This window comes from Athene noctua, chromosome 5 (genome assembly GCF_965140245.1).
Source record: "Athene noctua chromosome 5, bAthNoc1.hap1.1, whole genome shotgun sequence".
Classification (NCBI taxonomy): Eukaryota; Metazoa; Chordata; class Aves; order Strigiformes; family Strigidae; genus Athene; species Athene noctua.
The window spans coordinates 3,917,624-3,932,043 of record NC_134041.1 but is presented as its reverse complement, the minus strand read 5'-3'; the positions used below and the strand labels follow the sequence as shown (position 1 = coordinate 3,932,043).

The 14,420-nt window shown below is 42.5% G+C and overlaps 1 protein-coding gene across 13 annotated transcripts in view; it reads left to right on the top strand.

Annotated features, from left to right (window-relative positions):
- NFIA (nuclear factor I A) overlaps nt 1-14,420 on the top strand; it is a 358,382-nt gene that overhangs the window by 262,008 nt on the left and 81,954 nt on the right. For all 13 annotated transcript variants that reach the window (XM_074906089.1, XM_074906098.1, XM_074906088.1 and 10 more), the window contains 2 exons: nt 4,537-4,611; nt 14,032-14,149. In XM_074906089.1, coding sequence (XP_074762190.1) covers nt 4,537-4,611; nt 14,032-14,149 — 193 coding nt within the window. The remainder of the gene's footprint in view (nt 1-4,536; nt 4,612-14,031; nt 14,150-14,420) is intronic.

Genomic DNA, 14,420 nt, shown 5'->3' with positions numbered 1-14,420 from the left:
TACACAAGGAAGCCTGCTAATTAAATAACAATAATACCTCAAGCACCTTGAAAACATCTTCTGATATTCAATTAAGGAACAATAACCCGATGAACTTTAACCTATAGACCATATTCAGACTTTCTACATAAAAGTAATTGCATCAGTCATGATTTTCTCAAGCTACAACACAAGCTCTTGATTGGTAGCTCAATGTCTGAGACTCCTTTTTACAGCATTAATTGGGAAAGCAGACAATACTCTCCCTGTAAACTAGATTTTAGGACGAAGGTTAGTTGCCTTTGTACACGTTTACTCATTGAAATAGGAATGTTTGCTTAATAATTCAAAACAAATAGCATTAGACAACAAGTCCTAATCCTGATTTCTCCTCTGCCAGTGTAAATTAGGAGAAAATTAGGTGAAACTCTATTTGATCAGTGTAGAAAGACTTGTTTAAAACTTCTGTGAGATCAGAATTAGGCTCTAGCAATACAAGCCTTTTCTTCTGGCTTCTTTACTGGGATCTAAAAGAAGAATATGTAAATCACATTATGAATTTTCTCCCCAATTAAAGAAGCCATCAAGTTATGGAAAGATGTGGTACTTGTTATAATAGTGTTGCATCGCGTTTGTACGCTACACCGAAGGTGTGATTGGGTAATGGCATGTTATTTGTTAGTTAGTATCCTGATCTGTTTTATTCAATTTGGTCCTATTAGCCTGGGGTTTTTTTACCCCTCAGGGGGAAAACGATCATCCTCATGAGCCAAAGTGAGGTCTTGAGCAATGAGCAAACTCCTAGCTGCACCTAGACTTGGGTTGAAGGAATGGTTCAAAAGTATATTTAAATACCTGCTTAACTTTGTCAGCCCATCTTTATTTGGCAGGACAAATAAGCATGTGCTTTAGTCAAGCATGTGATTAAAATTAAGCACGTGCTCTAACTGCTTTGCTGAGTCAGGGCCTGCCTTGGCTAGCCAGGTGTCTTAATTTATACCCAGAATTTCAGTGAATGAGCTGTGTTAGTTTTTTTATAAAGTGAGTAAAAATTCTCTCATCCTCATTTTGAACACCTGCTTTACTACCAAAATGTGACTGTTGCACAAAGCTGCAGAGATAACCCGATCATATACAGCAATTTCAATGTCCTATCTTTGGGATATTTAGCAAAAGTATCGCAGTACATGTATTACAGTGAAGTGCCGTATAAAAAGTAAATCTTGCAAGCTTTCAAGATGTTTAATCATCTCTTCAGTAAAGGAGCTCGTTAATGCTAACATCTGCATATATAATTGCTTGGCTTTACCTATTTTTTTTCTCATTCAGAACTAAGTGGAACAGCCAAATTGACATATTTTTGCATTTTGACCCCTCTTAATACACGCAAAATGTTTACTTCACATATTCTGTCGATCCTGCTATTTCCCAGGCATTCTTCTTTTACATGTCTGGCTTCTTTGTCCCGTTTCTCTCATTTTCTTGTTGCACTGTTACCACAGCTCAGCAAAAGCTAGTCTTAGGCCTGGATTTTGCAATCTGAACCAGCCACGCAAACCTTTAAACTTTCCTGGAGTTCTACTGAACTGTGAATTCAGACCAACCGTGCGTCGAAATGAGTTCAAGATACAACTCTAAGCCAAGGGCATTGCTTTTATGGGTATCAAGTTATTATTAATGATTGGCGAGACGAGCCCCCGATTTCCTAATGTTTATAAGTAAATAACAAATTGGAGAATTGTGAAATTCACCTTTCATTTGTGAAATGTTTATTTTCGGTATTGAAGGATGAAAATCTAATCACTCTCGTTGACGTGCTGTTGTTTAATGATTACTATTACATGTACACGCATAAGAAATGTTCCTACAGAAGTGGACATTTCAAGTATACCCAGCAAAATAAGAATCATGAAATTACCAGGCCCAAGCTACCTTATTCAACTTTTCTCATGCCCTGCAGAACCCTGAGAGATAGAATGTATTTTAAACCATCCTACGGCATTTTAATGTCTGGTTTTACCTGTGTTTGCTGCGTTGAGGTAACACGGTTAGCTGTGCAACAAACATGTTTTCACTGGGTGATTACAAAGCGCCCTACACTTTCCCTTAAAAAAATCAGCCCAATGTCCTACCGTAGCTCTGATTTGGTTTTTACTTCCATATTTAAATTTCACCTTCACTCTTAGTGCGATAGGAACCTTCCTGAGAGATGCAGGTGGAAGTGGACACCAGAGCAGAGCCAGTATGGTGCACTGTGAAAAAAAATCCAACACGTGACAGATGTTTGTAGCATTGCTGAATGCACTTCTGGAAGTTGCTCAGATACTGCCATGATGAGCACAGTATGAGAAGTTATACAGCATAGACTGGCTTCCCTACGAAGGGCTCTGCGGAGTAGTAAGCATCCTGGCCCTGATCCAGCAAGGCACTTAAGCATATGCTTAATTTTAGGCACATGAGTGGTTTCAGTGAAGACCTAAGAGAATTATTTTTAATTCACAGATCATTTAATTCAATAGGCAGGTCTGCTGCAGCATATGAAAAGTAGGTCTTCATATTAAAAATACTTGGGAAATTGTCAATGAACAAACATCGTGTACGGCCATCAACCATTTCTAAAAAGCAGAATGATGTAGTCATCACCTTTATTATGGTAAAATACAAAGTAGATCAGGCAAAAGCATTTACAATTATCTGAAAGCTATTTTGAAGTTGAAAATAAGGAAAAATAAAAGCTTGTAAGAACATTTTTTCATTTGAAGTAGAGAAAAATTTATTCTCTTGATGTAAATAAAAACCTTGTTTGCAGATTGAGGAATTTGTTTGTGTTGAATTTCAGCATCAATTTCAATATTTTATAGTACATTTATCTACAGCTGGAGCATGACAGATTTGTGTATATTTATATGTTTGTGTACATAATACATATGTATACACACATACACAAGGATGCCCAAAGATATACATATACACAGTTTGAAAACTCATCATTATTGCTGAAGTATAAAAACATGCCTGATGTAGAAACTTGTCTCAAGTCTGTTAGCTTAGCGACTGCGTTCATCTGGCACTGTGGGATGCTCACAGAAGTGGGAAAGTTCTTCTGTGCAGGAGCAGAATTTGCTGAGATCTTGGCTGGAAATGAAGGGCTGACCTCCCTCCAGATCTCTCGCAAACCTTTCCCTGACACGTCACCCACCGTAGTCCTGCACACAAGAGGTGTTTCTTTTATTTCCCGTGCTGCAGTTAGAAGTGGCAACAGGATATGTTGGGTTTTTTAAACAACCCCAAAAGAAAGCCAGGAGAACAAACGTCCAGCTTGCATTAGTCCTATTGCTCTGGTCGTTAGAGAAAGGTACCCAGGTATTGCCAGGATGAGCATGGGGTCCAGTAGAATATACGGAACGTAGGGAAATTGTACTGAATCTGACAAACAATTAACAACGGAGCAGATGGTGCCCCTGCAAAACATTCAATAATATACGTGTGCGTGCACCGGAATCAGTGACTCTAAGTAGGACAACCTAAAAAGGTATGCCACTTATCCTGTGGACAAGTAGGACTTTACAGTTCTTTTAATAATCTCTTTATCCTGAGATTTCTCCTTTGACCCTGATTTCAAAAGCAAGAGGTCAGTCTGGCCGACTAACTGCAGACCTCTAATTGAAGTCCAGATACGTGCGGCGTGAACTGCTGTATCCCGCTCCCCACACTGACACTGGGCTGCAGCCCGAAACTGCTCCTTTTGTAATTGATCATACCCGTGAAAATTAAATGAACATTTGGTGGTAGGCATGTTTTCAGAGAAGAAGGAAAATACTGTTATGTAAAGTGTAATAACATTTTGATACCAAGTGTAGAGGCATTCCTTGCACAAGGGAAAGCGAGCGTGGAAGCGTATGCCCTGGTTCCTAAAGACACTCCAAAGCTCAAAGTTAACACTTTTCTTATGCAGAGATTTATTTTTCTTTTCGAAAGCTAGTTTTAAATGTTATAATTTTTTTATTATTATTTTGGGGGGTGGGAAAGGCATTCATGTAATTTTTTTGAACCAGCTGCTATTTTAAGATTTCCCTAGTGTAACCTTAGAAAAATGAAGAGTACATCTTTAAATCTTGTTTTGTTTGAATGAATGGGTAGATAATCCTGATCAGATGTTTCTTTAGAGAATAATGTTTAAAACGATTATGGAACTTAGCTGTCCTGTCTGTTTCCTAGGTACAGTATTTTCATTTCAATTGTGAAGTCATTAGGGGTCATCCAAGGTAACCGTTTATTAAAATAGTCCTCTTTTGTTTCAGATTTCCTGTTGAGATGCTTTAACATGTAAAAATCTCCCTGCTGATGTGTCATGTTAGCTTTCCTAACCTCTAGATAGAAACCACAAAGCAGCCTACATAGCTGTATGACTAGTTACCCACCTACATAAACAATAATTACTGCTAAGTGGGAAATTAGATGTCACATTTTAAGTCTAAATGAAAGTAAAGTATTTGAGAATACTGTCATTAAATGCTTAAAGCTAATCGCAGTTCTCTCACTGTGTTTGTTTTGTAGGACATTTGGGCTTCCAGGACAGTTTTGTCACATCAGGTGTTTTCAGTGTGACTGAGCTAGTAAGAGTCTCACAAAGTAAGTATCATTTTGTGGCCGGTTTATGTGGTTTCTGAAATCCCAGTTTTTTTCCTTTGATTCTTACCGTGCCCCTTCCTCAATTCAGAAACAGTGTCTTGAAATTGAGAGTCTCTTCTCCCTGATTCTTGCCAGTGAACAGTGTTTATGTGCCACATCTTTTAATGTGGGAAAATAAAAGAGCTTAATTTTAAAGTAAATTTAAAAAATAAATAAAAAAATTTTAATTCTGCAAACTTGCATGTGCAAGTTGATAAGCTCGTCTGGTACCCAGCTGAAAATGGGCAGACTCTGTATCAGAGTGTAGATCAATGCCTACAAAGACCAGCTTACCCCTTGCAGGATTCAAGGACTGTATTTTAACCAGACCTCTAAAAACGACACGATCTGTGCACATAAACCTGGAAATTTTCTTACGCCGCTTTTGCGAGTGGTGTCCATCCATGCCATGTCCACATGTGTGTGTACACCTGCAGACCCACGAGCTTGTTCGTAATGCCAACAACCGTACCAACTTCAGCTCTGATAATCTCAGCGGTGCAGAGGCATACATCTTGACTTCGCAAGGCCTGCATTTTCCATTAACTGTATGGTATTCTGCCTTCTAGAAGGATTTGTTTTTTGACCTTTAAAGAATGCTAATACCCCCAGCATGAATGACACGCTGCAGCATGATCATTACAGGCTTGTCAATACTCACTAACAACAGTGAATTAAGAGTACCTGTCACCACCCTGTTCCATTGATCAAAGGTGCATTGATTGTATTTTGCTATGACATAATCCAGATAGTCCAAGGAGAGAGTATGGAGTCTCTTGCAGAGAGACTGCTGGTGAGCCAGGGTGGCAGGTACTAGTCCTTTGGGGGTCTTTTCTGCAGCGAATGTACAACTATGCAGTAACATCCCATTGTCACCAATTACCACTGCTCCAGGTGAACGGCTCAACTACGTGCACCTTTACAACCTGAGCGTTTGTAACCAATCTCTTCAGCACTGCCAGCGATAAAAATGGTTCTGCTCCTAGATAGCAGGAATATTTGTTTGTGTATTGGCTCTGAGCATGTAGTTTAAGTCCTTCTGGGGCTGGAATCTAACTGGCACAAACCTAGCAGGCAATCTGTGGTTTTCAGACAGAACACAGAGTTTCTGTAAGGATTTTCCTGTTTTATTTCCTCTTTCGGAAAGACTTGCACTAGCTAGTAAATTGGCTTTGTATTCAAAAATAGGATGCTACAGGGAAAGCATGGCAAGTAAGTGGGAGACACATGAATGTCAGAGTTATATGTGCTGGAGAAAGAGACAGAGAGAAAAAGTTTGAGGCAGACATTTCTCCTGATATTTTTTTCCTTGATGACGGGTGGGAATTTTGTAAGAAGGGCAAAGTTAAGAGGACTTAGAAATCAGGAGGAGCTGCTGAGTACTCAGCACATTTGCAAATCAGTTCACTTACTGAAGTGCTTAAATAGGGACTTTGACATCAAATTTACTGTACTGTGCACACTGCCTTGCTGGTACCTGCAGCCGTGGTGGACAAAACCAAGTTATCCCCAGTCTTTGAATGTCTCCGTGTTATGTCACGTTATTTCAGTGTGACAGTGTAAGGCTTTTCAAGCCCAGAGGATTCACCCTCCCACTCTGCAAGGCATCCCACTTCACCACAATCTTATCTTCGCTGTGGGAGCCCTACACAGCAGAACTGCCTCTGGACTCTGTCAGCCGTGCTTCATGTGTGCACAGGACAGGGCTGCTAGAAAAGTGCTCCCAACCAGGACCTGAGCCTCCCCAGCCAGCCCCAGTCCCAGCCTCCCTGGGAGTCTGGCATTGACCTCTTGAGTGTCATGTTTCATGCTTATTAATTTTTTGTGATGTTTTATTGTAACTGAACTAAAAGGCTGTGTATCAGAAAGCCTTCAGCATGTTTTGCAAACTATGAACTGTGTCAGAGATGTTCCCTCTGCTTGCCGTTGAAGTGCACCACCTCCAAGGATGGGGCACCTGCACGGGCATGAACTTTGTCAGAAATAAGAAAGAAAGTGTTGGTTGGCAGAAAAAAAAAAAAAAAAAAAAGGTTCAGCTTTTATCTGTTCCATACACAGGGGTTTGCACTCTTTTTCATGGCCTCTTTAATAATCCTGGGAGGTCAAGACATCAGTTTTATATCCTGTCTAGAAGCCAGCACCTCTACCAAAAATAGTGTCCCCAAAGCATATCGGGATATCACTTCAGAACTGACTCAGAGGGAAGAGTGCCAGCAACTTATTTTGCTACACTGCTTTTGATAGCACCCTGGATTTTCCTTGGAGATGCCCCAGACATGTACTGACCAGCCGTAACCTTGTTTACTTTATGAGGTCTGAGAAGCCCACAGCCTGATACGCCATGGCTACCCAGTAGGATATGTTTAGTGTAGAGTCTAGCAACAAATTCCCAGCGAAGTCAGTATGAATTCACATGCTCTCATTCAAAGAATTATTTAACATAACAGAGCAACGAAGTAATTGCTGCATATTTGTCTACATTGGCAGGCAAGGTCTTTTAAAGAGTGTTCTTTCCAAGATAACCCTTGCTGGGTTGTCTGTGTGTTCCTGTGTCTTGGTTTGAGACCAGTCCCAGTTAGTGGGTTACTTTCATGCTGGGGAGCTCAGCTTATGAACAGCCATCATCCAGACTCACCGGCAGCTATTAACCATCTGCAGCTTGAGTAATCAAAATGTCCTCGGCCTATTCTCTTGTTTTTACTTTCTAAAAAGTCATCGCTCCTTCAGAAGCCACCATGGCTAGAGAAGGAGCAAGCCTGCCTATCCATCGTGGGCCCTCATGTTTAGTCTCTGCTCTCTTCCTGAGTGTGCTCTGTGTTTGCTTCACAAAGAGGTCATCTGTGTGCACGTCCACTGTCATTTTTCTTTCCACGCTTGTTTTTGATACTATGATGATAGAAATAAGTGATTTCCCACAGTTTTAACCAGCCTGTGGCTGCTGTTATCTAAAATTAATCCCATGAAATATTGTCCGTAGAAATTATGGGCCAGGTTTATTTAGTAAAGTTCCCAGAGGCCCACATGACAAGGAGTCCCAAGTAATAGGCAGTTGTCACTGTCATGCAAATTTGGGGAATGAATTAATCAAGCGAAAGGTCAGCTGTTATCATTATCTATCTTACCTATCAGTGCTGATCATCACAGTTTCTGTGAGCTATTGAACAAGTCTAGACTGTTTTGGTAACAGAAACTTGCTTTCTTTAGTCCTGCAGATGCCTGTTTTCTTTCGAGATGCTACCTAGCTACTGAATCTTGCAGAGCCTAGTCAAATAGGGAAACTAATCATAAATGTTCATCTGAAAAACAGATAGACCCCTCTCCGCCCCATCTGATGTGGATGTTGCAGACCATGCTGTCAGTTCTCTCACACTATCAGTAGGCAAAGGGTGTGAGCTCCTTTCTAAGTGTTGTGCGTCACCCCAGATGCTGGGGACACCCCTTCAGATAACAGAAACTTCATTTTTCCATCTCTAGAGAGGTTTGGGCTGACAGCAGAAGGCTCAGAAGCAGAAGCGTTGGGAGATGTTCGGGTTTTGTGAACTGACAGCCAGCTGTTGGACAAGCAAAACCTTTTCCCTCTCTACCCTTGTTAGGAAAATATTTCCCTCACTGTGTGCAGCTATCTGCAGGGCACTGGAGGATGCAAAGGGTGCCGGCAGAGGGGTGGCTGTGGTGCCAAGCCACTGCCAAGCGTACAGTCCCGTTTGCTTGGCAGGGGCTGGGGGACCGTGGCAGGCTGGAGCAGGGACAGAGGCATGGGGAACTCTGTTCCCCTCTTGGCTTCGAGTCTGCACCACGTGCTCTTGTGCAGAGAGCTGCTGGGAAGATCTCCTCCCTTGGAGGTCCTTCAAGCAGCCAGATAAACTGCACTGCCCAGGATGTGAAGAAAGATTTAGGATTTATGAACATTCGCTAGAGCCAAATCAAACATATTTGTTTTGTGCTGTGTTATTTGTCAAAATGACATCATTCTTCATGCTGATAAACAAGGGAATTCTGACTGCGCCCTGGACTGAAAATGCCACGCTTTGAGTTTTAAGATGTTAGCTGTGTGCAGTAGGGAGGTGTACGGGGCAAGTGGGGTGACTTTTAATCCTTCTAATGAGCCAGTGAAACCACAAGCACCCAAGTATACATGCAGCTGCTGACTGCTCCTGTATAAACACAAAAATTGTCAGCTCATTATCCCTGAGACAGTTACACTAACTCCACAGGTAAGAGGTGCTTCTGTGGCCAAGGCATTTTGAAAAGCTCAGGATCCTGCAGCACCGAGGCTTTAGCAATGGAGGCAGAGGCTGAAGCTGTCCTTGCCGTCGGGCTAGAAATGAAAGTGATTGCTGCCACTCCAGGCGTGGATGCAACGGAGGAAACGCAGCTTCCTCATGTCTTTCATCCAGTGGGCAGGTACAGCCCAAACAAACTGCAGGGAAAGTCTACAAACCCCAACATGGATGGGTGCCTACGGCAAAGTGTGGGGTGCCCCCGGTCCCGTCGCAGGTCTGGGCCAGGCAGGTGGCTGCAAGGGGCAGGGAGGATGCTGCTGCCTTCTTGTAGCCCAGGAGAGGAGAAGAGGCTCTCCTCCACGCAGAGCACGTGTGTGAAAGCCAGAGTATAATACTACAGTTCTCTCTAAACAGCAGCCTGTATGTTTTCTGCTATACTAAGCATTACAGTAGTGAAGGTAGTTAAAGTCAGCAGCATGAAAATTAACATTTAAAAAGATACTCTATATTCCTTAGCAAAGCACTGCTATCCAAAACACACTGTGTGGGCTTGGGTATGTGAGGAAGAAAAAAAGATTATAATAAAAAATAGACTGCAGGCATAGAGTGAACAGTTGCCGTGACCTTGCCTTTTGTATGCCATTACACAATTCAATGGCAGTCCACTCAAACCTTGCTCTCGATCAATATCCTATTAAAGCAGCACAAAAAGTCTCTATAAACTTAGTGGTTAGCTATGTTTATAAATGGAACTCAGCATAATTAGATGGTCAATAGCAGGCTGTACTTGTAATTTTAAAATGAACATCACACATTTCATATCTGTTGTATTCGGCAAAACCTCTTTGAATCTAACGATATAGTGTGTAGGAAACAAAGGCCTTGCAAAAAAAAAAAAAAAAAAGCTAACCACCCAGCTCCCCTTTCCTCTCAGCAGCAGCAGCGCAGTGTGTTTCCCTTTGTTTATGGAGTCACAACACAGGAAAAAGTTTATTAGTCAAATGTCATGTTTCTCCCATTTAACCTTAAACACATTATCACTTTGCTGCAGTGTTACACATGTAATGATCTTAGTCACATCCCAGCCCCTTTGTGAAAATAAATACGTAAAAATGGAAAAAAATATAAATTAAATATTAACATGACTAAAAGAGAGTGCTGTAGTCCAAGGAAGACAAATGCCAGCCTGGCTGGTTTTATTTAGTGGGTTTCCTGTTCTATAATTCAATAAATTTTTCAAAATAAATATTCCAATTGGGTTAAGTCAGAGGGCTTTTTGTTAATTTCTCTGTTATTTTTCTTGACATTTCGGGTGAAGATCTGAGCTAACAAGCTGGCAGTGGAGAGCAGGCTGGCAGCAGGGCTGACACTGCCCCATGTCCCCTGGAGCAGCACAGTGCAGAGATGCAGAGGTGCCCACCTTCCTCCTCCTCCTCCTCCTCCTTTGGGGCAAACTAACTCCTCCTGCCTCTCAGAGCGAGTGAAACACGTCCCATCTGCACAGGGATTTTTGTTTTGTGATTCCACAGCTGAATGCCAGCATCAGTCTGTTTGCTTAGAAAGCCTGTGCACATCAGCGGGCTGGGTGTTAGGGGAAGAGGGGTCCTTCCTCCTCGCCCCCGCCAGGTCGGAGCCCTGGCTCAGATGACATCTTGATGCTGGCACATAGGTGGAGACTATTGTTTTGACTCGTAACTGTAATTTCTGACATCCTTTCCTGTTTGGGAGATGTTCCTGAGCTATCAGAAGGTCACTTCGCTGCAGAGCATTTCTGGAGGGGGGAATGGCCTGGTTTTAATGTCATTGCCCAGAGTTTCTGCAGGCTGCAGTGTGTAACAGCCAACTGTGCGGGAATGGAGCTTCCCAACCACGCCGCTGCTTCGTATGGGACGACAGCATGTTCCTCGGGGATAGGAACAAGGGTGGAGGGAGGTTGCGTGGTGGATTTTCAGATGCTACAATGAAGAGGTTTAATTTATACAGAGTTCTGCCACAGTTTGGCACCACTTTGAACCCTTGCAGCCCTTGCGGGGAGTCCTGCAAATAAATGCAAGTGTTCCCTTCCCATCAGCTTTCTGGGCCTGTGCAAGGTGTGAAAAGCCATTTGGAGCAGGCTCGGATGCCTCCTGGCTGGGCTGGCAGCACCGTGCCCACTCTTCCGGCACGTTGCGCTGCAAAACTCGAGGGTGGCTAGAGGGGGCAGAAGCCAGGCAGCGAGCTCCCCCCAGCCGAAGCCCAGCGCAGGAGGTGTGAGGTGTGGCTGAAGCAGAGACAGAAAGCACACACAACTTCAACCAAATTCCAGCCAGGAAGAGGAAGCGACCTTCCGCCACGCGGATGAAAAACATTAACTTCTTCCTGACAGTCTCAGGGTGGGCTCTGCACGTTGCCACGTTGCTGTGTTTTATGACAGCAAATGGGGTAACTGTGAGCAAAGGTACAACTGCCCTTTGCTGCAAGACGGACACGGAATACTTGGTGAGAAGGGATTTCAGAACAGCTTAGCCCCGTGTGATGTTTGCCACAGCACTTCTAGGGCCAGAGACCTTGAGCTGGTTGTGGCCTCTCTGTAAGGACCTCCAAGGGGTTTGAGGTACTTGCTGCCGTAGGCCAGCCAGGCACTTTAACCTCTGCTGCTTACATATGTTGGTGTATATTAGAGGTGGGTTTTCTTCAACCCTCAGGCCGCAAAGAGGCTCTTGAACGTGGCACGGTGACAAACAAAGCATCCTTCACGTTTGCTACCCGGGCGGAAATTACTCTGTGATTAGCTCTACTCTGTGCTGAGTTTACACAACATTAGCAATACATCGTTCCTACCCCACCCCTGCTCTGGAGATACATTTCATTTTCCTATAGGGCCAGTTCAAGTGTTGGAACAGAAATATCCAAGATTTGGGGAGAGAGCGATAAATGGGGGGACGGGGAGGAGAGAAAGGAGAGAAACGTTATCCAGATACCAGTTTTTCTTCCGTATCTGTTTGGAATAAAACTGTTTCATCAATCTTGCAATGCCAAGGAAATTCATCGTGCCTCAGAAGGAAATGGTACTTTAATTTAGTGTTTGCTTATTTATGTTCCGGTTTGGAAAATAGTATGCTTAACCTGTTAAGTTAGGCTTTGGTAGGCAGAGGGTGCAGAGGAATTGATCAGCAAAGGGTTTACACGCACAGAGCACAAATCTGTTTGGCAAGGAAGTTGCTGAAAACTGGAGTAGATGCTGCAGAGAGTACCTTTATGATTGATTTCCATTCAAGTCAGACTGACTGCAGTGTGGTCATTTTTCTAACCCATAACTGCTCACACTGCAGCAGTCTGCTATCTGCAGGGTGTCTGAATTATAGCAGTCCATGTCCGTGTTACCTTTTACACAAATTACTTACACCGGTTTCTTTTTCCATGCAAATTCATCAGTTTTACAGCCTCTTGTAGCTGCTGTCAGGAAACTGTTACAGAAAGCACAAATTGATAAAATGAGTTAATTTTACTACGCTTAATTTTTCTTTCTTTCTGTTAACACACCCTCTCATATACCCAGTGTGCAGGAAGCATATGATAGTTAGGAGAAGATAACAAAGGACTTGAGTGTTCTTGTCATAAATTACTTCCCAACTTCATTCCCTTTAATGATCATTCCAGATTTTCTCAAGTTTTAATGGTGTTGTGTATTTTCCGTCCCATGCTTTTAAAAGTCCGTGGCTATCCAGGCTGTTCCCTTTCTGTCTCAATGACGTTCTTAAAAGATCCTTGCCAAACAACAACTAATTGTCTTGTGGGGATGATGAGACAGCTGCAAAGCTACATTATTCCTCTGTCAAATCTGACATTGTGAGCTCCTTAAGACTTGGGGTGAAATACTGGCCCCGTTACAGTCAATGGCAGCACTCCCAGAAGCCTGCGTTTCAGCCCAGACATGTTAGCTGGGTGATAGGAGCTATCCTGTCTTCATTTCCTCACTCCTGCCCCGTCGGAGTGAAAGATTTTTTCATGTTTGAAAATGGGCCAGATTCTCAGACCAAAGATTAAACTTGGCTCAGCATCCCTGTGTGGCATTGAGACTGCTTCGCCTTTGTTGCTGTGAATCAGGGCTCTCAGACAATACGTTCCAGGCCAAGCTTGTGCATTTTATTGTGCAGTACGTCCTTTTTCAGATGCCTCTGAAATGTGAGAGAAAATCATGATCAGTAATTGTCAGCTCCCAAAGTTGTATTGTCCTGTAAATAGCACTGGAACAGCGACAGGGGATATGGTACCATTTGCTGTATAGTGGCTTTTTTTGTGTGTGTGAAATGCGTTATCTGTTGACTTTAACATTAAACTGCTCCATTCCTTTTCTGTTCCAAGAAGAACATGACACATGGAGTTCATAGGATTGTGCCCTGCAAACTTCAGGGTGTGTAGGAATTCATAATGTTTTACTATAAAACCAAGGCTCTAAGACAGGGAATTTAAAGGTATTCATATCCCTTACAATAAAACGTAGGTGCTGGATAAGGTAATGAGAGGTGAACGGTGGAAGCTAACGGCTGGATAAAAAGGTTTTGAGAGTCATATGTCTCTGGCTCTGATTTAGCTGGAGGGGAGGCCAAAGAAAAACTCAGATGTTTGCAGGCAGAGAAGAACTCAGGTTTCTCATCTGCTTTTGTGCTTTCTCCAAGGAGCATTTGTAACTTCTGTGCTTGTGGATGTACATCACGTATATACCAAAGGTCCTGAGGTGTGTATTTCCCTGCCTATACTGCTTATAGATTATGCCAAGCACACTACAGGCTGTATTTGTAACTATGCCAATAGATACGGTGTTGTCCTAAAAGCAAAAGCAACAAGTTTCATTAAATGTTAGAATGATATTAATAGAAAAGCAGCACTTAAAGAAAGTCTTGCCATAATTGTTTATTTTTTTAAAAAAATAAATAAAATAATAATGCCTTTGGAGGAATGTAAAAAAGATTTTATGTCATGGAGCATTGTATTCTTGATAAAATTTACATCTTCTTGATTGCAATGCCAGTTACCATTAGCATTTCCTAATTTCCACGTCCCACCTGTTCTCATCGTGAAACTAAACACACTCAGGAGGAAGAAGAAAGTGATTTTGAAGTGCAATTCATGCCTTATTCACATGTCTTACTGACTGCAATCTCTTTTGTTTCCCCAGCACCGATAGCTGCAGGAACAGGCCCTAATTTCTCCCTCTCAGATTTGGAAAGTTCTTCATACTACAGCATGAGCCCAGGAGCAATGAGGAGGTCTTTACCTAGCACATCCTCTACCAGGTAATTTAATCTCTGCCTACTACCAGGTTACTTGGAAACCCAGGCCAGCATCGTTACTCATCTGGGAAACTAACCATTAAATTCTCTGACAAGCTGTTTGGGGGCCTCAAGATGTGGAGCTGTTTCAGATTCAGAGCTGAATGTTTAACTGGATTGCTGTTAAAGTTCTTTTCATACTTACAAGCTTCAAAGAAAAACTTCTGCATTGACTTGTGTAACTTCTGGCTTGTGTCTCGGTGTATCAGGAGAAGTTCCACTGGAATTGTTGGAC